The sequence below is a fragment of the Anoplopoma fimbria genome, chromosome 7, assembly GCF_027596085.1.
Source record: "Anoplopoma fimbria isolate UVic2021 breed Golden Eagle Sablefish chromosome 7, Afim_UVic_2022, whole genome shotgun sequence".
In the NCBI taxonomy this organism is placed as follows: Eukaryota; Metazoa; Chordata; class Actinopteri; order Perciformes; family Anoplopomatidae; genus Anoplopoma; species Anoplopoma fimbria.
This window is the reverse complement of record NC_072455.1, coordinates 15,227,460-15,252,890: the sequence shown is the minus strand read 5'-3', so window position 1 is coordinate 15,252,890 and position 25,431 is coordinate 15,227,460. Positions and strand designations below refer to the sequence as shown.

General features: G+C 40.2%; 1 protein-coding gene across 9 annotated transcripts in view; it reads right to left on the bottom strand.

The window, feature by feature from the left end:
• Window positions 1-22,881, bottom strand: part of mark2b (MAP/microtubule affinity-regulating kinase 2b) — a 48,839-nt gene extending 25,958 nt beyond the window's left edge. For 8 of the 9 annotated variants that reach the window (XM_054601818.1, XM_054601815.1, XM_054601817.1 and 5 more), the window contains exons 1-8: window positions 22,702-22,881; window positions 22,142-22,202; window positions 4,538-4,705; window positions 2,836-2,889; window positions 1,200-1,248; window positions 951-1,016; window positions 476-546; window positions 105-161 (exon numbers count right to left, since the gene is read on the bottom strand). In XM_054601818.1, coding sequence (XP_054457793.1) covers window positions 105-161; window positions 476-546; window positions 951-1,016; window positions 1,200-1,248; window positions 2,836-2,889; window positions 4,538-4,705; window positions 22,142-22,202; window positions 22,702-22,730 — 555 coding nt within the window. In that variant the 5' untranslated portion in view covers window positions 22,731-22,881. Of the gene's footprint in view, window positions 1-104; window positions 162-475; window positions 547-950; window positions 1,017-1,199; window positions 1,249-2,835; window positions 2,890-4,537; window positions 4,706-22,141; window positions 22,203-22,677 lie in introns of all 9 variants that reach the window. The other variant, XM_054601822.1, reaches the window with a different exon arrangement.
• Window positions 22,882-25,431: the final 2,550 nt, after the last annotated feature.

Below are 25,431 nucleotides of genomic sequence, written 5' to 3'. Positions count from 1 at the left end.
AGAGAGAGAGAGAGAGAGAGAGAGAGACAGAGAGAGAGAGAGAGAGACATGCTTGCTTGGGCTTTGACACTCAATGTAATTCAATGATGTGTGTGTGTTCTCACCTTGAGGTCTCTGTGTACTATACACTTCTGATGGCAATACTGCACCGCTGACACAATCTGGAGAATGACAAAGTGAGTGATGGAGATAGAGTGAATGAAAGGATGACAAAAATGGACGGGTTGAAAATAAATAAAAGACACAGAGCAGTCCATTAGGTTTCATCAGGAAGCAATCATGAGGAAGTACTAGGGATGCAAGATCTAAGTAATTCCCTTGACTGCTTACATTTAATGATCAATATTTAATCATTAAAAACACAATATGCATGTTTGTTGTTTTGCTTTTTTTAAGCTTTATTTTAATAACTGTTATGGGCTCATTTTGTAGCAAAGCCCCAAATTAAATTATATTTTGTCTAACACAAACAAACCTGTCTGAATTTGGCACGGGCTTCTTTCTCCTTCATCCTGCCATGGGCCACCAAGTAATCAAAGACCTCTCCTGGGGGACAAGAGAAAGAGGAGGGGATCCATTTTAGTTTGGGGAACTTGATACTTTTCTCCTTAAAGCCAGAGTATTGGGTCAAGGGGACACTGACATTGACAGTATTCTCCTTTAGATACAAAGTAAGGGCACTTGAATTAAAATACAAATACTTAACAACAATTTACAATGTCAGTATTTTTCAATGCAAAGGGGATAGAGATCGTCAATAACAAATAACCAAAGAAAACTAAACAAATCAAATAAAAACAGGATATTTCTAATATCCATCCTTTGGACAAAGTACTTGCAAAATACTGAACAGCCTGTATATAAAGCTTTTTTTATTTGGTAACCATTTGTTTGGAACATACAGAGTGCCAAGCCTCAGGAGGAATGATTTCACAGTGACACGCACTTACCTCCACTAGCGTACTCCATTACCAGGTACAAAGTCTTCTCTGTCTCTATCACCTCAAAGAGCTTGACTGGAGGTGGAGAGAGAAAGGCAAAGACAGTGGATTGGAGGGGCAGGAGAGTAAAAGTGAAAGGGAAATTAAAGAGATAAGAGAGAGAAAAAGGATTATTATGATTCTGGTCTAATATATGAACTTGAAACACCAAGAGGCCTGGTGCTCAGTGACGAAGCCTCACGTTTCACTGTGACTCACCTATGTTTGGATGATTCAACATCTTCATGATCCTCACCTCCCGGAAGAGCTAGGAGAAAGGAAATCAGATTTAGGTTGGTAGTGCTCGTCAGTGTGAATGTGTGTGTAGTTGTGAGTTACATTCATATTCTAGATGTTGATGTGCAAATTAATTTGAAAATGGATTTTGCATGGATGTGTCGATCAGAGCTGCGTAAAAACGCAACCATTCACCTCCTGTTCGTGTGGTTCAGTTTACTGAAAGGAAAATCCAAACAAACATTTCAAGCGATACCAGTTATAATCCAACATCTGGCACAATTTAGGATTTCAGGGCTCAACAGGCTATGTCCTCAGCTGCTTGCAAACTCTGACGTGATAAGTCAAAGCACTGCGTTCCACTTTAACCAAGTCTAGCTCAACGCAATCTAGTCTCTTTCTGTGGTTAAGGCGTGAAGAGACGCTTTTGACTCATTCCAAATTGATTTCCTTTGACTCAGCAGATAAGGTCATACTAATGACTACAGGCAAATTATCCAGAAGACACACTATAGACAGTGTAAACACTCTTAGAGTAACAGCTCAATGTGTCATATTTAATCTGTTACAAATGTTTGTTCCATTCAAAAGACATCTGCTGTCTGAAAATAATGCAAAACACTTTTTCCCCAAACAGCCTGTTCCAAATCTAAGACCCCCTGCACCACCTGACCTAAGAGGAATTATTCATTTCATTATTTCCTACTTGGAAATTAATAAATATATCGATATTAGGAAATTGCCTAGACATTTAAGGTTGAAATAATGTCCTTTAATCATGTATAGTTCAAGTATTTTGTTTCTTAATGTTGAGGAGTTATTTCTGTATAAAGAAAAAAAAAAGTTAAACTTTTCATAGTTGTTTCAAACACTGAATTATTCACTTTTTGTTGCATTAGAAGTTGTTGTAAGACGTACTCCCCAGGGCCGTACAAAACAACCAAAGCCCCCTTGTTGACTTGTTAAAAATAAACTACTTTAAGGAATTCCCTGCCAATTCTGGTTCTAGTGTACATGGATTCGCATTTCCATCCATCTTAACATTCCATGTGACTGTGTGTGAAAATCAACATTCATCACTGACTTTGTGTGTTTGCCCAGTCAGTGACTCTGCCCTGTCTTTACAATTTCTTGTCATGTGCTCTCTGTGTGTCTGCATTTGCACACAAGTGTGTATTCCTTATGTCTGCAGATGCATAAGTGATTGGTGTGTGTGTGTGTGTGTGCATGTTGAATGTGCGGCATACATGGTTAGAGAGTCTGCGTGTAAGTGGACAGACCCCACCCTGCCACGATCAAAAGAAGTAATTGCAGCTTGTTTCCTGTAATTAAAACTCTCTCTGAAAACTAGACCACTTCAAAAAAGACAGAAAGAGAGAGAGAGAGAAGGGTAAGAAGAGAGACGGACAGAGGGAAAGAGAGAAAAAGAGTAGGAAACGTGGGGCAGGATTGGTGACTTGAAAATGACTTCTAAGAAAAGGGATAAGAAGCACTGAGGTTTGGATTTTGTGCTTGCATGTGTGTGTGTGTGTGTGTGTGTGTGTGTGTGTGTGTGTGTGTGTGTGTGTGTGTGTGTGTGTGTGTGTGTGTGTGTGTGTGTGAGAAAAAAGAGACCCACCTTCTGCAAACTGGAGGAGTTGAGCTGTGTCTTATCAATGATCTTTACAGCCACCTAGAAGCAAAACAACATTTATTATTACCCTTTTTATTCATTAATCACACTTGCTGCAGTGGGTTTGACGCATCTCGCTCACACAAACCTGCACAGTCACAGACTGTGACCACAGCACACATCAAACTGCTTTGTTCTTGGACACATCACATACACAGAATGATAAAAATCTCTCTAAATTATGTGATAAACACACAATCACAGCAGGCAACAGTTGCAAAATAAGGCAATATACAGACAGGGACACACACAGAGCTGAAGCATGGTTTATGCCAATGCCATAATGAGGTCTATAGTTCATAATCCAACAGTGGGCACCAACAAGGGAGACAGAGAGAGAGAGAGAGAGAGAGAGAGAAAGAAGGAGAGAGAAATAAGAAGGAAGGGAAAACAAAAATAGAGAAACAGACAGATGGGAGGGATTCAAAGTCAGAGATGTAGAAAAAAGGGATGAAATGGAAAAAGAGCACAGAGGACGCACAAAGAAAGGCGAGGGAATCAAAGAATTATGTCTTAACATGGACACAAAAAAGGGAGGTCTACTTCTTTCTCCCATATCCATCTTTCACTGTCAACTAACTCCTTTCTTTGACTCTTCTTTCTGGTTGTGCCTGTCTGTCTGACTCTTTCATGCCCTCTGACTCTCCCTTGTTTTCTTTGTGTGCGTCTCTGTGCGAGCAAGTCACATGGAGTGTTATCAGGGTGTCAGGCACAGAGCTGTCACACATTGACAGAGCCCGCCCACCCCTCTCTAGCTCCCTCACACACAGACCAAGAGTGTACTTGACTGGGCCTCAGACAGAGCCCAGCATGGGCTCAATGCAGACACAGCTTTTCCCTTAAAGGGACAGGCCACTATGTTACATCACATCTGGAATTCACAATGAGCCAGAGACATTTAGGCTTCTCTATTCAAGCTGACAATGGCGATATAATCTCCAGGAGCAGATGTACCATCTCCAAAGCCATGTGAGTCCAGGATCAGACCAGACCTACTGTCTGTCACAGCATGAGCCCTCCCCTATCCTCAGAGACCAGGAAGGAAGATTAATGTTTAGTCAAAACATTTACTTGTTTTTCTTCTCTTTTACCATCTTGGCTAATTAAACTCATCTGATGCTTCTTTTCTACTCAAAATAGTTTGTGGTGTTAAATAGACACTGGCTAAAAAGAAGTGAAAACCAGTATCAGGTTTCCTCACCTGCTCCAAATTTGTATTTTTTGTATTGTGATTTTAATTAGTTTTTATTGGCTATCTCCCATTGGGTTTCTGTCAAGGAAACTAGTCTGATGCCAACAACCGAGATTGACACCACGACACAACTCTGTTTCACTTTGTTTTAGGTTGAACAGTCAGAGCAGTTCAGAGTAAGATTTACTTACTTTTCTAGACAAAGGCTTATGGTTCCTATATTAATATTACTTGAATAGGCTTTCTTAGCATGGCAGGTTGTTATTGAACAAGCCAGTCTCTAGTTAAAAAGAGTCAATAGTAAGGCATTTCTCCAAAATGTAACCAAAGTGGCTTAAAATAAAAGTCTAAAGTTCAGAAAGTCAGGGCAACTCCGTACCAAAACCCCCAAAAACCAAACCATAGGACAGATTAAATCTATCCAGCGTGTGTGTGTATGTATGTGTGCATTCCTACCTCTTTTCCGGTGAGGACGTGTCGTGCCAGTTTGACCTTGGCGAAGTTGCCTTTGCCGATGGTTTTTAGCAACCGATAGTTACCAATGTGCGGCTGGTCATCTGATGTGGTCGTGGCAACGGAGTTCCGACATCGCGGCATGCTGGAGCGACCAGATGACTTGGTCTCCTGAGAAGAGAGAAGTCAGTATGTGAGCATAAGAGGACATGTTGACTTGAAGGCAGAAAGTACTGGAAAGTGACAGTATAATGTGCCGGCGCCAAAGTGAAGGAAAGGTTTTCCATTCCGAAGTGCCCTCAGCTGTCCTGAACACTACGTCAAAACCTCATCTGCCCTTACAAGCTTTGAATGTACTGTGATTAAATGTCCCACCAATACAGAGCCTTTGATTTCATGTTCATTTATGTTAAGTGTCACACAGACGGGCCCATTTCTACATTTCAGCAGTAGAGAGAAGTTTATCTCTTAGTATAGCCGAGTTTCATTCACTTAAGTGGTACAACTTAACCCAAAAAAAACCCCAAAATGCTTCAAAAGAAAATGAGGTTGGGTAACTCTATACCCGCCTAATCAACATGGCCACTTAGAAAGAAAACAAAGCCTTTAAAGTAACAGACAATATCTCATAAAAAATAAAAAATAAATGTTTTTAACATCAAATGTGATGGCAATTAATCTTGAAAGCATTAAGGTCTAGGGTTGGGTTTCGTTAGGATTGTATTAATACTTCTACTCTTATACTCAAACTCCGTATCGGTTCGGTTCTTTATCAGCAGTCTTATTGGTTCTTTTTTCATATTACCAATTTCTTACAAATTTTTTATATATTACTTAAAAAATTATATATTCAGAACAGGATTAGATTGCATTCATATTTTAAATATAACTTAATGCTTTCAGGAGCAGCAACAGTAATGTTCACAAGTGCACTATATAAACTTAATGTCTCACTAAGAACCTCTATCCATCTATCTTAGAAATATTTAAGGAGAAGGACATCCATCACTACCAGTCTTCCTGGAGGTACCGCAGGTAGAAGGAGGAGGGGCTGCAGCACGATCATAAATTAAAACAAAACTTCAAAAAGTATCTATGAATGAACCGGTAACTGTAGAGCTTATCAATACTACAGTATTTGATAATAAAGACCTGAAGCCCGTTTATTAGCAGGTTTTGGTACCCATCCCTCTTCAAGTAAGCCCTTACTATGATATGATGACACAAGACTTTTGGACACAGTATGCAAGTTAAAAACGTATTCATACCCAATATAAAACAAGTAGAACAGAACTATTCCCATTGCCATACTTTTCAATTTAAAAAAAAAAAGACGACATTTTAATTCCTAAAAGCAATTTTTTTCATTAATAACTAAAGTGTCTGAGTAGAAGTAGCCAAAATGTCCCTGCTGCGGGACTAGTAGAGAATTATCTTATCTTAAATATCTTTAATTCTTTTTATGGGTTAAAAAAAAGTCAGCATAGAGTTGGTCGATAAAGCTAAAGCTTGGAGGGTGTTACAAGATCTGCATTATAATCTTGGAGCAAGATTAAGATAGAGACTTGGAATGGACAGCCAATATAGATCAGGGTGACTTAAACAGCAAAATAAAAACAGAATTGGGTTGGACTTGGTTAAAGAAAAGAAAGGTAAATTATCTTTATTACTCAATGTTTTGCAAAAAAAACCCGTTCATACCAATCAAAAGCTATTTTGCTAAACAGGTCCACTGCTTTATACACAGAGAGCTGTGAATAACTATTGGCTAAAATAAGAAAAACAACAATTTAAGCAAAGTCGCATAAAAAGCTGCAATTTTCCTACATATTGTGTGTCATAAAACATGTAGTTTAAACTCGGACTACCACTTATGCTGATGGGTTGTATTTACTCCACAGTTACTCAAATTTCAAAGTAACCATCAAATTTGTCACTTAATCTCTTAATATTTGGGTATGAGCACATGTCAGTAAGAGCCAATACCCAAACACTGAAAAAGTTTGATAAAACTGATTCTCTTTTGTAGAGTCAAGTTAAGGTGCTTGGACTCTGAGCTGAGCGTTGCTTTTCCTATCGTTATTGTTTTACTGTGGGTAATGTTTTACACTGCAGTCAGTCATGGCACAATATTCATCACTTGGTTAGATAGTTAGATAGACATACTGGGCATGAAACGTATCAAGGCATGAAGTAATATTGTTCCCCCAGTTCATTCACCGTATCGGTGTGACTTTACTTTGAGCCACCAAGGCCAGAAGTTATTTTAATAATCTCTTTATATGGTAGTAAGGAGTAAAATTGCTTCAGTTCATCTTACAGCAGACAGTAGGTCTTTCGAGTTACACACACACACACACACACACACACACACACACACACACACACACACACACACACACACACACACACACACACACACACACACACACACACACACACACACACACACACACACACACACACACACACACACACACACACACACACACACACACACACACACACACACACACACAAAAAACAAAACCTTGCTGTGCTGGCAAGTTTCGCATGGTTGGCATCTGCGATTGGGTTTCAACTCCAGGAAAGGGTCACACCAATTGTGCGTTTGAGTGTGTGTGTGTGATCTGAGCGGACAGGTGACGGGGATCAGGGTCAGAGGAGAGGACGACTGGCTCCAGGGTGACGAGACGCAAACACACACGGGCTGTGACACACGCGCACAGATACAAGAATACACACTGGTGCTGGTACACAGACGTGCACACAGCAGCATAAATCACCAACACCTCTCGGAGATCTGACACCAATGAGAGAGACGGTCCAGGGAAATTCACACTGTTGGTGCGGAGCGAAGGCGTTCGCACAAATCATCTCTTTGTCTTGTTCTCATTTTATTTACCTAATTATCACATTCTAGCTTGAACAAATTACAGGCTCTCACTATGTCCCAAATAACCGAAAAACCACTTTTTTTGTCAGCATCTTCCTCCCTCCAGTAACATTTCTTGGGCCATGGGAAGAAAGGATACCGTGATTACTTCATTGTGTTTGAGCGTTTCTTGCTCCAGATGGTATGATCTAACGTCTGTGTCCCAAACTCACCCCCCCTCCCACATACTCATGCTGACAGTGCAGGCTTGCATAAAGTGTAATAGGCCAGATTAAGCTTTAACAAAAGCGGAGGGAACTGGGATTAAATACAAATGACAGTAACATTAAACCCCGAGGACAGGGGAAGGTCCTTATGTGGCCCTGTGGGAGGGACAAATAAACCTTTTCTATTTTTGAATCTTGTGGGAGAGGGGGGAGAGAAACAATATGTCAGATGTGGACACTATTCAAGACAATCAGACCCAATCTGACCATTCAAAGCATCCAGATTAGTCATCACAGACATGCGAGGTAATTCTTGGAGGTGATAAGACATATTTTGCTTGTTTTGATGGAACTGAAAAGGTGTGGGAGAAGATATGCAAGTAATACAATTTACATATGAAAAGCCCAAAGACAAAAGTTAAATATAAGTATTTTTTTTTTAAAAGTATATAAATATATATAGTATGCTGAGAGAATGTGACAGTAAGATTGCAAAGGTTGACTTAAAACAGATTTTTTCAAGGAGAGTGAATGTTTTTGCAAGGCACTGTGCAGCTGTGCTGTGGTATTTTTAAATTTGCATAATTGTATATAGGACAGACTCTAAGGTGCTAAGGTATCGTTCTTACTCCTATTGGAAGTGTTAGGGGTAGTAATGCTAGTGAACTTCTGTAATAAATGGGACAAGTGAATATATGAAAGTAACTTCCTTCTTTGGTATTACATACACTTAAGTAACCAGGTTACTGTCGTCTTTTTTGTTGCAGTAACAGGATTTCTTAAACCTTTGTAAATCACACACCATTAAGTTTCTGTAATTGCGGTAGAAGATTAGAGAAACCCAATTTTTCCAGCTAGATTTCTCTTGGAGGAAGTTGATTTCTTGGCCATGCATACACCTAACCAGGTTTGTAATCAACGTTAAACATGTACATATGTGCATGACAAAGACTTGTAACAGGGGAAAAGTCTTGTGGATAAAAGTAAAGTTAATTACATGTAGCTATGCGACCTCATTTTCAAAATCTTTTAAGTTGTAGACGCACTAAAATAGAAGCTGAAGAAAGGTAGCCTCCAAAAGTGTAAATCAGTGGGTTTCCCCTGCTGGGCGAATGATTTGTGAAATTCGGAGACATCTGTGTTGAAAGGTTACTTCCTACTATGCGTGTAAACACATCTGGCTTCCTGTAAAACCTGATTTCTCAGAGTAAACTGGTTTATAGAGTGCTGACTGACAGGTAAAGCTGTCAATGGCAATGCTGACTAGGACAACATGTAAAGGCCTAACAAAACCAAGAATCATCCAAAGGACTTCTCTAGCTCTCCAACACTCTTGACACAATCTTAGAACACATTAGAAAAGGGAATTTACAGAAAAACGTACCCATAACAAAAACAGAAAGCGCGATAAAACATTAAAGAATGTTTGCCAAATAATTACATTTTTCTACATTTTAAAGTTAAATGCATTGATCTGGTGCACTTTATGAGCAACATTTTAAAGGCTATGAAGAAGAACATGTGCTCTTGTAAAAAAAAAAATAATGAAGCTCCCTATCTAACAGTGGTGAATTTTGAGGTACTTTTACTTGAGTATTTCCATTTTATGTAACGTTGTATTTCCAGTCCCCGACATCACAGGGAGATATTAGGCTTTTAACTTTACTACATTTATTTTACAACATAGCTACTAGTAATGCAACTTTGCTGATTCAGATTTTAAATACAAAATATAAATGAACTAAACTACGGTGTATTATTAAGCTGTATATAGCCTTAATAATAATAAAGTAGTTAAAATCAGCTCCACCTTTACCAGTTGCAACATTTAATTGAGGAACACATAATACATAGATGATTATAATCTAATAACAAAGGCCGTAAATGGATCATTAGTATGTATCAAGACACCCTACAGTGTTACTGTACTACAACTGACATGAAGGTCAGCAGACAGAGACACACTGTCAGTCTTCGGTTAACTAGTGCTTTAATGGATCATCTACTCGTCCAACCACTCAGCAGGCCAAACTTTCATTTAGTAGTGTACTGGGATCATTGTACAAAGTTAAGCGTGTCGAAATAAATCCAAGCGTTTCCTCCGAGTTCTTTCCTTCTTCCATAGTCTTCAACTCTTTGGTCTCCCTTCTCTCCTATCCTCTTTCATGTCAGACTATTTTTGTCTTCTGATTCTTCCTTCATTTTTGGGCAGCTGCAGGCAAGGCAGAACCCCCCCCCCCCTCCCCCAACTCACACACTGCATATCCAGCTCTCCTCTCCCCCCTCAGTTATAATTATAGATGTGTTGGAGGACAATAAGTGACATCATTGTTTTGTTCTCACATTACTCTCTGATGCCGTGTGAGAGTATTAACTTTAAAACGGCAGAGTGTATCAAGAATTTATGAATTTACGATTCCAGTTTAGTCCAAAGGAACTTTGACATTTAGGCTGTGAAGTTTCAGTTAAATACAGAGTTGAACGTGTACTCGCTGAAACGCAGGGGTTGTTAATGACATTCATGACAGATGGAAGGGACCTCTTGCGGAAGGAGTAGAGGTAGTACATTGGAAAATACAAAGCCCAAAGATACATACAAGTACACAATCACATGACATTGTTGATCGGGGCCAGAAAGTAAAAAGTTTGTCTGGCCAGCATGTGTACTCAATAGATGAATCCAGGTTGTAGGCTGAAGTAGACAAGCTGCTATATGTGCAGTTGCACCTCAATTAGAAACCTGCCAATAAAACTAATATGTGTTTAAGGATTTAAATTTTGAAGCACCAATTTATCTGTCCAGGACATACTGATGAGATGGTTATATGTTTAGTAAAATAGTCATCATATGCCATAAAAATAAAAGGTTATAATCTACAAAACGTTCCTGGCCAACACACAAATGTTTCGTAAGGATGGTTATTATAAATTATATTAAAGAAGTTTCGGCCCTATCACTATTATTTTTTTAACCTTGAAAACTGATTACAAAAACATGACAAGAAACAATTTGATTTGATTCTAATTTTACAGTTTAGTGGATTGACTTTTAACAAACATTTTCAGCTCAGATGTTTTTGAAACGGATTTATTTTCCACTCTAATGCCAGATTTGTTTTCATTCAACCGGAGAGTTCACTGGCTACCGTGTAAAGCCTGTCAAATTGAGGGCAGACTTTATAGTTATTTGCCTTCCCGTGTGGACAAACCATTAGTATAGTGTTTATATCCGGCCCAAAAATTCAGACCCCTCAGACACACACACACACACACACACACACACACACACACACACACACACACACACACACACACACACACACACACACACACACACACACACACACACACACACACACACACACACACACACACACACACACACACACACACACACACACACACACAGAAAATTAACTGACAAGATGTTAACAGCTGAGAACCATTTACTGCCACACTGCAAACACAAGCATGTGCATATGACCACACACACAAAGCCGTGATGTTAATCCAAGCCAGTACTCGTTGTGTTTTGACTCTAGGCCTCATTATCACTGACCTTTACTAATCGGAGTTCTGGGAGGAAGCCACTCAGATACAACCAGATGGAATTTTACACAGTACGGTTCAGAAAGTGACCTTAAAGTAGAGCTGCAGCGTGTGCATTGCACTACTACCAAGAGACGGCTCGACTCAAATGCAAGATAGGCAAACATAGGCAAAAAAAAGTCGCCAACAGTATCGATGCAAAGTTGGGGTAATAAAAGGAGAGAGGAGCCTAAAAACACACAGAACATTAATATAGCAAATCAGGCTACGCTGAAACAACTAAACACTATTTACGACATTGCAAAGAGCACAATGCTCCCTTCAGTTCTGCTCAAGATCAGATTGATCAATTATCAACTATAATCAGCCTTCCAGACTATTACTCTCCCCGTTTCTCACCCTACTGAATAGGTCCCCTCACCTTCCATGACCATATTCTGCATTGACAATTAAAAATCACTAGAGATGCACCCATTGCATTTTTCTTTGGAGATTCCAAATTCACTTTTATTGGGTAGAGCTTGAATGCCTCACAATGCAGGCTAAATTGATGTTAGCTGTAAGCTGCTTGCCAGGCAGACGAGCCGGTCAATCTGAACGCGTCATATCAAGTTAGTTGTTCCAAATGTTTTAGGGCTGCTCCTCCATGACTTATTTTGGGCTTGAGCTTCCACTCCGACGACATGTTGTCCGTTTTGCTGTGACATTACCGTCTGCGCCGCTGTGTGCCGTCATACAACTATTATGTGGCACGAGTGTAACTGTGACTGGCTAAATATCATAAATATGAGACTGCTCAACATGGCCGATCATCTGAAAAACGTCTGGTTTTGATTGGCTGCTGATCAATCTATAAAAGCAATCATTGTTGATTTTGTTTCACTTTGTTAGAGAAGCTGTGGCACTTATTTCAAATGGGGAAAAAGGGAGAAGAAAAAAACTAATTTGCATTGTGTAAAATATGTCAAACCATTTGTGCTTCCAGTTCATAAAATATGGGGTATGATTACACAAAAACCCAATACTACTCCAATTACACATATTTAAAACATGGTGACTTTGCTGCCAACCATCAAACTGATGTCTCATAGGCATTATTATGAGCTGTTATGCGTATCATTTTTTTTTTAATACCACATCGCAACCTGCTGTTAACAACTAAACGGAATCACACTGTCCCCTCTCATTGCAAATAATTAACTACAAATTAATTACTCCATCCCTTATTGTCTAAAGACAACTTAAGTTTTTCTACTGTAGGCTCAGGGGAAGGGCTCAACAGAACACTGAAGACAGCATGCATTGTACCTTGACGGACAGATATAACCTTGGGGTAAAACCATATCAAACTTAATTCAATTTAGGAGTAACAAGCTGCAAACCCATTTATAAAGGTTAAACTAGAGGTGTTATCACTTGCAATCTATCAAGAGACTATTTACACCAATTTTATATTACATTTTTATGTCCAAAGTATTCCCCAAGAAGGGAGGGCCATCTGAAGGGATGGGCTGTGCCAAAACTTATTTAAAATGTTATTGTGCCAAATAAAGATGGTGGTTATTATCAAATAATATGATAACTGAAAAAAACAATGTTATGTTTTGTATACAACGCTATTATAGAATTTCTTCAGATCTTTTTTACACGGAAACGTGGTCATAATTGTTAGGACAGCCAAACCCAGAGCTCATTAAAAAACCTGTTGTAGTGTGAGCTACATGAAAGCTGACTATCCAGCCTATAGACGGCCTTCATATGAATAATCTGACATGTCATGAGCTGGGGAATGTGTTATCTATAATGAACCCCCTGCTGTGATTTGCAGGAGAGATGTAGTGCAGTTGATGAGAGCATGATTCTCGTTGATCACACTTCTCAATACATTTTGTTAATGAATTCATTCCGTCAAACTGTCTTAACTTGATAGAAAGGGCAATACTGCCAAAAAAAATTATAATTTCTTCAGCTTTTACTTTTCTGCCACATAAAACTCTTTTAAAAAAATTTGAAGAGAGAAATTAATGGATCTATTTAAAAAAAAAAAAAAAAAAAAAAACATATATTCAATCATCAAAATCAACTGAATCCAATATTTAAAAGATGACATTTCCATGTCTACAAACAAATGCTATATGTGGAAGAAACAAACCGAGAACAAAACAGGGTAATTATTGGATGCAGAACACACAACCACATACAAAAGCTGCTGCATTATACTGAAATTTGTAGGTGGGAGTGCGCGCACACGCACACACACACACACACACACACACACACACGATGGCTGTGTTGCCATGGAGATTTGTCGCTTGCTGAATCCTGCCCTCTATCTCTATGTTTGTTAGTATCGTTTGCATCCTTCTTACATTTTCTATTGATCCCTTCTTCCTCCCCGCCAACCTTTTTTTTCCCTACCCTGCATTTATCTTTTTGTTTCTATTTATATTCCTCTTTAATGGCAAGATGGGATCCAGAAAAAAACCAACAACAACGAGTTTGTTGTGGCATATCTGACAATGGTCAAAAAACATCTAACTTAACACAGAAGATCTCTTCTTAATCACCACGTTTTGATGCTGTATAGTAGCTCTCACTTATAAACACAGATTGCGGCTGCGACTAGAGCTGCTAACAGGAACTACCAGCTAATTACAAGGAAACACCAACAGGGAATAACTTTGGGAGGACTCATGTGAAACAAGCACTCTCATGAATAGGGATATTAAAAGGACACAAGTTAAAAGCTGCCAAATGCCACCTGTCTGAACTTGTTATGGAAAGGCAGATAAACATGACCAGGGTGTATCGTCATCCAGAGTTTTGCATAATTATATTTTTAGCAAAGGATGGAAAGAAAATAACAAATGCGGCACTTTTTTCCCCCACTACAGTCACACACACATACAGGACATAAAAGGAAACTCTGAATACATGTGCTGCCTCAGGTCAGCAGGAAACTAATGTGACATTTTTGGGGGAAATCTTATTGCATCGAGTCTAGAGTTTATTGTCTTATATGTCAAACCTTTTCCTGCACTATTTAACATTTTTATATTTTGGTATGAGTAGCCCTGCTTAGCTTCTTTCAGCCCCAAGATCCTTTTTTTTGTTTGTTTAATTGTGTGACATATATGCACTTAGGATGAAGATTTCCCAAAGGAAGAGGCTGTCATTGGACCCCTTATAGCTTTGAAGCATGGCGAAAAATACAATCTGTGACTCATACTAGTATATATCTTTTGGATACAAAGCAGAACATTATTTCATTTTGCCTGTGTTATGAAAATAAACGATAACTCGTGTAACTTCTGTAGAAGGATTTTCACAGTTAAAGATTTTTCAACATTAAATATTAAACCAAAGGCCTAAGACCAAAGACCCAGTTTATCCCCAACTGCAACACAGCTTGTCAACCAGTAACTATAGACTTAAAACTAAACAGCTTTTCAGTTTTAGCGCTGATGTGTGCTTTCAGCTCTACTGGCTCAAGTCTCACTGCAGTGCAAGACTAAAAAAAAACATGTAACAATAGTGATCCACACAATGATTCCAACCACAATTTAATAAATGTTTTACTTTCATGCTCCTTTGTCGCCTCTTGTAAAACTCTGCCATATCTGATATAAAGTATAGCTTATAATTGTATAATAGCTATAGAAGCGCTTAGCACACACATGAGGCTTAGTATATTTGTGAGAGGCCCCTTACTTTAGCAAGGTGGTGTCACGCTGAGTCTCAGTTTGCTGTGAATGTAGTGTCGTGTGTGTGTGTGTTCTCTTGAACTGGATTACCCTAACCTCCTAGGTATGTGTATATTTGTGTGTGTGTGTGTGTGTGTGTGTGTGTGTGTGTGTGTGTGTGTGTGTGTGTGTGTGTGTGTGTGTGTGTGTGTGTGTGTGTGTGTGTGTGTCAAATCAATTCAGAGCTCTTGTTTGCTCTGTTGCCGTCACAGTTGGGACACGCTGCACAGCACTTCCTCGCATGCCCTCGTTCTGCTGCTATGCAACTGTGTGTGAGTGAGTGTGAGCAGTGCATGTGAGCCACCAGAGTAAACAGGTCTGTGTAGCTTTCACAGGGTGGCTGATTTGAAAAGCTGATGAATACATGTATAGATAGAAGGGGGAGACCGGGTTTCGCACAGTGTATTATAGCAGGTTTGGGCCACTTTGCCTGGAAAAAAGACCACTGACTATAAAAAAAAAAAAAAGACACAGAAACAAAAAGGTGCTATTCCATACAGTCAATGCCATATTTTGGCTGTGTGAGTACGACTATTGTTAAGGCAGTCATCGACCAATAAGTGGCTTATCACCTCGGCTAAACAATTTCATGTGGAAACCCTGGAACAGTTGTTTTCAGAGTGCCACCGTTATGAGCAAAAGTTAAAAGATGCCTGATGTTTTATATGATTACAAATCCCAATTTAAGGACAGATTTAATTAATCAACTGGGTTCAAAAAGCAAATCTGTAATTTCTTTTGGGTGTACACTCCATTTATCAAAGATAGGGAATTAATAGCCTGATCACGACGTCTTGCTTATTACGAGTTCCCACTATTTGATGTGAACACCATCTAACCCACTTTCCCCATTCTGACTGGATTTCTGAATCAGTGTGACTAAGCAGAGATCAGAACGTTTCCTCCAAAGGACGCAGCTTATCCTGCCGGACACGGGTGGTAAAAGGACACATTAAAGCCACAGAATCAAGTTGTTCAACCGTTGGGGCTACTAAAAACATTCAAAACTAGTCAAAGACCGTTAAGCAGGGGAATAAAGTGTACGTGTAAGTAGCATCACATCAAACACCTCTGACACGGCCTGCCTTAGCTCTGGGAAACATGTTTTGGATAACAAACAGCATTACTACCACTTGGAAGCAGCATTGAGTGAACAAACAATGGAGGCTTAAATGTTTGCCAGCAAAATAAAAAGCTCATCTTAGAAATCTACTTTGATTTTAGACCAACATATAATTGCTAAAACAGCAGTCTGTAGTTTTATCTTTATTCCTGCGTACTTTGTTCCCTCTATATGATGATCAGAAGGCAACAAATGCACATGGGTTGAACTAACGAATCTTTGACAATTAAAGGCGTTCTCTCAATTAATAATTAACCTTCAAAGGAAATCAAAACACACATTTGATCACAGGAAGAAATGACATCAGACTGACATCAGATGACTAAAGAAATCCACACACCTTCAACAGAATGACGTCAAACCCTTCAAATCGCAGGTCTACAGTTAGCTGCCACACCTACCGCTCGGCTCGACTGGAAAGGCCTGTTTTACCCTGCTCCCTTACACACACACACACACACACACACACACACACACACACACACACACACACACACACACACACACACACACACACACACACACACACACACACACACACACACACACACACACACACACACACACACACACACACACACACACACACACACACACCACTGCATTGTTGGTTAAACACCTAGGTAGCACCTGCTTGTCCTATATTTAAGTGTCTACCGGAACTCTGGGTATAAGGAGGTATAGGCTCACAAAACTCATTAAATCAACACGTAATTCCGATCCAATTAACAACGGACTGCATGTGTCTGTAGAGGAAAAAAATGAGGGACTGCTAGTGTGTGTGTGTGTCTGTGCCAGCAAAGAAAATGTGAAAATGATCGAGTGTATGATCCAGTGTGTGTGTGTGTGTGTGTGTGTGTGTGTGTGTGTGTGTGTGTGTGTGTGTGTGTGTGTGTGTGTGTGTGTGTGTGTGTGTGTGTGTGTGTGTGCAGGTTCTCTGTTGCTAGGGCCCTGGCTAGCTTTGTCTTTCTGTTCATCTGCCTAGTGACTGGTCTGGTAAGGAGAGAGGCATAATTTATGGTTTCCTGGGCGTAACAGCAACTCTATGTGTGTATGTGTATGTGTATGTGTGTGTGTTTGCTATAGATTGCTTAAAAGATGATTCATTCAAGGGGAGCAGGAATTTGGAAAGGCAAAAAGGTGAACACCGGAATATCAAAACACATCCTCTCCAGCATAGCTGTGTCAATACTCTCACACATACAGCGTTTCTCTCGCTCTCATCTATATTAAATTTCCAGCTCAACAGCTTTCACACTCCCAAGGTGTCAGGTGAAATACAGCAAACTGTGCTCAGCCACACTCATATTTCCAATACTAGGTCTGCTTTGTCTTTTGTTGCCGTGGTGCTTGATGGCATTTTGAACCTCCAACTGTCACCATTTCAGTCATGGTGCAGGTTACAAAGGTCAAACTGGAATAGACTGGAAACTAGGGCAGAGGAATGACAAGTTTGGACTTTGGTAAATAATCATATGGATACCACCACTGAAATCTCTCATGGCTAACAATCTAATTTTCAATCCATGAATGGGGAAAATGCAACAAAACATTGAAAAAGAATCTCCAGTCCCTTTACTTTCATTCAACAGAGGGAAATCACAACTTAACAGCCACTGTCACACTCCAGTGTTGTCAAATATATTGAAGTATCAATACATATCAATACTGAGGCAGTGTAGCAAAAGACAGCTAGGAAACAATGGATGTGAACAACGCACAATTTAAAAATACGGCTTTGCAATTATTTTAAAAAGGAAGAAAAATCGTAAACAGAGTACGATTGTTCGAACTGTAGAATACACACATGTTCTGGGGAAAAACGCTGAATGTAATAACTTGTTTGTTTGAAAGATAACTGTACATGACACCTTTAAGTTCCGGGGTTTTAATTTTAGGCGTTAAAATTAAAATATTCAGGCTTTTGCATTGAACTCTACCAAGTGTTTGTTTGAAATGATGATCAGAAGATTCTCCTTATCCATGACCTACAATATAACGTCCAACAAGAATCCCACAGATCCCATTCCCACTTTTCCTGCTTGATAAAGTACGGTACAAACAGGTCAATGTTCAGTGACAGGAAGTATACACTTGTAGGCAGAATCACATGACAGGATACATTAATTTGGTTGAAAATAAAGACTGCACGCTCAGCCATCCTGGAAAGGTAACTCAAAAAAAAAGGCTTAAGCTGGCTTTCTTACTGTTTTCTAAGTTCTTGAAGTAACTTTTTCCGGCCTTTACTATAAGGAAACAGCTTTGGTATAAACCAGGTAGGCAAGGCCCGCCTTTAATGTCTTCATATGGGCCATCTTGTGATTTGGACTTTATTTCCTTGTACCTTGTTTTTATTTCCTTTTGGATGGAGGCCCTTGTACAAATAAACCTTGGATACGCCTAATGAAACAATTACGATCAAGTCATGAGTTTATCGTCTCTTCTACAAAGAGGTTACATCGCTTGGACAATTGAATGGTTCAAATGCATCACACTTCCATGTGGGGAGGATCCAGCTTGCTCGGCTGGTGTGGAACTACCCAAACAATGAAATGGAGGATGAAGTAACAATTGGAGAGGCAGACCAGTATTTCTGGCTGCATTAGTCTGTCTTTTCAGAAGACGTGGCTCAATGAATAGAGAGGGAACATTGTAAAACAGGAAATCAGACAATCGACTGATCATGTCTGGGGAAGTGGACAAAAAGCACAAAGCTACAGCAAACATGTGAACCCAAGTTAGGCAAGTTTTGGACTAATTAACTGCACTTTCAATCTCAGTTTCTGAGACATGATACATTCTGCTTCGTCATTTTTAAAACCTTACATTAAAAAAACCTGCTCTATCCTTGTATTGCGTACAAATTCATGGTATTCAAGTTGAACTGGTGTCACACTGATAATGAGTGTCATATCCAAATAAGTTCCTCAAACTAACAGCCAGTACCTAACCTTGTGTAGCAACAACAAAGTCACTCAACATATCTGCCATTTCACACCGTCAGAAAGATTTCAAAAGTCACTTCACTTCATTTGACAGCTCTCTTATGATATGGGCCCAACGGCTGTTTTTGATGACAGGATGGTAGTCAGACGAGGTCAGTAACTTTTACACCACAAACGTCCAGCAGACTTTAATGAGCATTAACAGCTTAGTTTGCCGGTCATGTGTAAAAAGGCAATTTTGATGTCAAATATTAAAACAAACAGCATTTTGATTCCAGTCAAGCAGTCTTTTTGCAGATACAAGGTGAGGATATTTAGAGAAAATGTGCTCTACCTGGCACCATTTTGACTAATCAGATCAAAATGTACTGACAGGAAGAGTCATGTCAACACTCAACCCGTCTTCATGTCTGGTGCCATTTTGTCTTGTATCTTGAGACCTGACACCAAAGGCTTTCTATACATGGCATTTAAAACAGACCGTGTTTGTGCGGGAGTAGCCATCGGTGACCCTTTGCCCACAAACCCAGTTAAGGCCTTCCCATGGCCCCAAAAAGTTTTTCGAACACCCCTAAATCCTCACTAGGAGCTGTAAGTGGAGCAGGGGTGCATTCAAAACAACAATAGCATTACAGAAAAACAACACAGGAGGCTGTATAGGTATGGACACATCGCTGAAAGCTACACAAACAAGGCATAGCAGGAAGTCTGGTTTGAAGGTTATTTATTACCAACATACTGAACATGTGTTTTTTACTCTTTCAAGCCTGAGTGTACAACTGGGCAAAGTTTTCACAGCAGCAGTGTTTGGACCGCCCATGAATTCAAAGAGGAAGTTTGCCAGTATTGAAGGTTAATACTTGTGTGTTTGTACAAGTGTGTGTTATACCAATATGTTCAAAACACACCAAACTTCATCTATGACATCAGCCTTAAAATTCCCACTGGATATGAAGAGGACCAGTGTGTGTAGATCAGGCCGCTACAGTCTAAGACTTCTATAGCTAACTGTATTGTTTCTGACCTCTGTTCCAGTAAGGGTGTAGCCATGTAAGAATATGTATGCGTTATTTGCCCGCACCTATCTAGCAACCTAGCTGTCGATCTGCTTTCCTGCACACTGTAATGGAGGCAGTGATCCATTGAGTGAGACAAGCCGGCACACACGCCGACAGGCAGTGAGATCATGGTATCAACAGACAACTTCTGTCAGCATTTTACTTGCACCAGAAGCCAAGACAGACAGAGTCTTTGAACCTTTGAGTCTCCAACACCAAGAAGTTTTCCTATTGGCTGGTAAAAGCAGATCTACAGGGTGGCTGGCTGTGCAGCTGCAGTAAACACACCTGGGCTGTTTCAGGTAGTTAACTGTTTGACAGAGGGTGGAGTTCTACGAACAGATTGAAAAAAAAAAAAAAAAAAAAAAAAAAAAGACAATTTAATAACGATCACCTTATTTATGATGTCATATTGCTTTAAAAGCCATGGTCAGTTCTATTAATAAATGTTTTAACCAAATGTCTTATGTTAGGTCATTTGCTTTTGCTTTATTTATGTTGCTAAAGCCATCAAGGCTACCGATCAACTGCTAAAACGATGCATCACACCAACCGCACCGCCGCCACAAACATATAGCTACAGATACTCAAGCAACACAAATATAGAAATGGGTTAGCTAAACACCCACTGGCTTCTCTGTCAACATGTATACACACAAATGTTTCCATCCAACACTTAGATGTCATTTTTCATCACATGATGCTTCTGAACAGCTGTCCAAGTAAAGCAAGTAATTGTCTGTATCGGAAGCTGTAAGGGTTTTCATGTGAGTTTCATTCATCATTACAATGAATCTTCAGATAAAACTGTCAACGAGTTTAAGACAGATGCTGTCTTGGAAGCAAGGGCTTTATTCCAGCCTTCTAATAATGATTTACAGATCCCAGCCAAGTGGTTTCTTTGTCTTTTAAACTTTTGAGCACACCACCAGTCAGTGTGCGAGTGTTTCTCACTTCAACTAAATGGAAAACAAGAAACGTGCATACTTTCTGAATCTCCAGCTGTCAAAATGCTTTGCAATTTTAATACATGCATTTATGTAATAGTATAGTGTGTCAAGAAGCCCCCTGGCATGTTGATAAGGGTCAGTTGATTTAGGTCAAAATACGCTGTATTGTTATGGGTGCCGTACAGGGGGTGATTGGAGGAAATTAAATCAATTAATATTATAATTTAACATCTGGGAGTGAATTTTAAGAAGATCTCTCAATTTAAATCTACATCTGTTCCAGAAGTGCGCTGGACCCCTTATTGTACAATTTCTTAACCAATCAAAGAATGATCCGTCTTGTTTCTTACAAGATTGCATAAGCATTGAAACTTTGAAAGACACAAAGGCTTATTACTCACCACAACAACAACAACAACAACAACAACCAGCAAGTAAAGCTTTATAAATCAAGATTGTCCTTCACAAATACAACTTTTTCTTCCAAGAGACCATCACTGTAGGGGACTTTCAGCTCATGCTTGCACTGCAGAAGGCGCAAATCCATGTTGTATAATAAAAACAAAAACACAATGTATCAATCATCCAACAAAATTCAACCTTTCCCTCTTTAGAAAAAAATAAAAAATAAAAAATAACTTAGTTTGACACTTTACAATGGATAATCAATGTTTCCAATGGCCAAGGGTGCATGAAGGTGGTCGTCACACACGTATGATGGTGAAATAGTAGGGCTGGTTAATTGATGCTGGGCTTATGTACAGTCAACTATATGGCATTCAGACAGGATTCTCTGTATTGCAGTAGGTCAAAGTCCTGAAAAGTCAAGTAGGAGGACATGCCCTAACACACAGACTAAACAGAAACTTAAATGTATTCTTTTATTCTGCAAAGAGTGGGAAATCCAGTGTGAGTGCGTAGGCAGGCTGGTGAATCACTGCTGTGTGGCAAAGACAACAGAGAAAAGGCAAATAGAAAAGCAGAGACTGTGAAAGGCCAAGCAGGGCCCTGTCGACAGCATAGATATATATATATATATATATATATATATATATATATATATATATATATATATATATATATATAGTGTATAGTCTTAAGCAGATGTTATTTGGTGAATGATCTTAAGTGTCTTACCTGTCCTGTTGAATTCTCAATGACTTGCACCAGTGGGGTCCTTGTTGACATTTTTGATAGACTGGAAGTTGCCAAAAAAGGGAACAGTGAAGCAAAAACGACCCGTCAGTGTCTATTGTGCATTTAAAATGTGTCTAGCTGATGGTAGAGGGGGAAATGTCCAAAAGAGGTCCAGTGCTAGCCAGCTAGCAGCACCACAGATAGCCCGTGAATCAACAAGTTGAATCCCACATCAGAGGCTGAGCTAGAAACCTAGCTAGCAGCAAATGCACGTCCCATGTTTGTCAACAAGTAGTAAAACAGGAAAAGCAAAGTGTCTTTTGTTGTTTTATAGCTTCGGTTCTTGGTGTGAAAACAAAGACAATCCAGTTATCATGTATCAGTGTGGACGGGGACCAGCCTGGTGCTCTGACGTCTGGACCAGCTAGCTGCTCGGGGCTAGCTTGGAGGAAAAAGTTGGGGGGAAATGGTTGTGTTGAACAAGACGAGGTTCAACTAGGTGGCTAGCATGCTAACCTGGGAGGATGCTAACTTACGTCTGAGGAGGCGCACAGATCTACCTCGAGAGTTTATCCAGCCTCGTTTTCATGGCACAGTGTCGACGCTGGTGTCCGTCTCTCGGAGGCAGAGCTGCTTCCCTTCAGGCTGGAAATCAAGTCCGGGGTCCTCAAACTTTCAGGCCAAAGTTACTCCAGGCGACTCCACTCTTGACCTTCCCCAACTCACACAAAACAATTCAAAATGTTCCCAGCGAGACAAAAAAAAAAAAAAAAAAAAAAAAAAAAAAATCCAGGTTAGAGTATCCAAAAACACGAAAGGCAGCAGCACGAGAGTCGCTCACATGGCAGGTGAAACACACACGATGAGCCCCGCTGCGCTAGCTAGCAGGCTGCTGGATGCTAGCCCGTGAAGCTAGCTCATTTGGTGGTTCTCTCCCCGAAGCTGCTGGATGCTAAGCTAGTTAGCTTATCTTCCTGCGGCCCCGCAGAGCAGCCCTCTAACAACTCCCCCCCTCCTAAAAAAGAAAAACCCACGGAAACCACCGGCGCTCTTCCCCCCGTGTTGCGTGCTTGGAATACGGTCGGTGAGCGGTGCTGCACTGCAGTGAGGCGGTGCGCTCCCGTCGGTGCGGTGACTGCTGTTATCCCCGGAACCAGCCGACTGACGGAGGAATCATCAGGTTGTAAAATCCATTATTGGTCAAGTGGGGTGTTCTTGTTGGGAGGTGCGACAGGGGGGGAGAGAGAGAGAGAGGAGGCGAGGAGCTGCGCCCGATTGCAGACTATGCGCACGATCCTGCCCTGATACCGGAACAAGATCGCGGCAACATGGCTGCTTGCACCACGACTGAAAGAGGAGGATTCGGGAGGGAGGGGGGTTCGGTCTGGGTTCGGCTTTACTCGGCTTTACTCGGCTTTTTCCGAGCCTTTCCTGGTAACCGCGACTCATCCAGGTGGGTAAATGGCAGGTCCTGGCTTTAATGAAGAATTTTTTTTTTTTTTTTTAAAACCCCACACCAGACCACCAGAGGAACCAAAAGCCCCAAATGATGTGTGTGTCAGATGCTTTTTCTGTCATTTAATTCATGCATAGAGGTCACTACAGTGGACAGCTATTCAAATGTTGTTTTCTTGTATATGCATGTATTTTGATGGCATAGTTACATTACATTACAGTCATTTAGCAGACGCTTTTATCCAAAGCGACTTACAATCAGTAGTATATTACATATCATTCACCCATTCACACACTGATGACAGGCTACCATGCAAGGTGCCACCATCAGACTCTAACTAACATTCATGCAACATCCAGTCCACACCGATGGCAAGCCTTCGGGAGCAACTTGGGGTTAAGTGTCTTGCCCAAGGACACATCGACTGCCGAAGCCGGGTATCGAACCACCGACCTTCTGATTGGAGAACTACCTTGCTCTCCACTACGCCACAGCCGCCCATCAGCCACTACAGTGAACGTTATTGTAGTGGCTGATGTGCAACTATGCCATCAAAACCCACTGTAGTGACCTCTATGCATGAAAGGGTTAAGTAGCCTACATCACAGTGTTGATCCGGGTCCATGTGGCCCTATCTTGTAAAGGGGCCCTGTGATCTACTTAAATAATGTTGCCTAGTTAACACATTCCTGTTTATAATTCAGAAAAAAATATCTTAAAATGTTATTATCTAATTGTTTTGTTTGCATATAGCATTGCTGTTGCTAGTGGTGTGAAAGGTGCTGATGATTCCAGGGGCCCACAGAAAATACTGGATCCTTCAAAGAGGCTAGAATCCCCAACAAGTATCCGAGGGCTTTTTACTGTTTATAGTCTTGATTGTGTACCCAGAATCTTCAGTATGGTCCCAAGGCTTTTTTTCTTTCCAGTTGTTCCCTGCTGATTATCGTCAAAGGGTTCCTGTCCCAACTTTTTAAAAATGTATACCAGGTTTTCTTCTTGAAGGGTAGTTTAGTGAAATGACTCCTTATTTTGTCAACCATACAGAATTTTAGTTTAAAGTACAATTTCCTCTCCATTATCCCCATCCTTTTTTATCTGAATTTATCTGAGACAAGAGACAATTATTAAACCGTACTCCCATGTGGTTGAGTTATTGCTATTCGTTGCCTTCACAGCTGTAGAAATAAAGTGCAATTTGTAAATATGTACCCCATAATTGTGACTGTGAGATGCTGACAGTTGGCATAGAAATGTTCAAGTTACTTAGCAACAGCCATGGACCGACGAAGATAATATGGCTGCCGTTGGAAGCGTTGATGTCTGGACTCTGTCAATCAGGAGGTCTGGAGAGACTTGCCACAATGCAAAATATACGCCATTCGCACAATGCAAGGATGTTGGGGAAAAAAATAAAACAGAAATCAGGAAATGAAGGGGTATGAGAGGCTTGTTAGCAATGACTGGGAGAGCATCCAACTGGCAGGATTTCCCGATGAATCAAGGGAAAAACCACATCCCTGATGATGGAAGGAGTGAATGTAGGGGGACATACACTGCTAGGGAGACAAACACCTCGGTTGTCAGTGCATAAGAGTGTATTCATACAGCCTTGTCACTGTACCAGAGGGAATCACTGGGCCTTTCTTTGTAACATATCAATCAGTAAACAGACAAACCAGTCCAACTGACTTGGCAGAATATGTCCTCTTTTTCATTTTTTTGGAGTGTAATGGCGCATGTCCATTTTGGAGGTGGATCACTGGAGAGCCAACGTATTTTGTGACCAGTGCTTTGTGACAAATATGAAATTAAATAATGTGCACAAAATGAT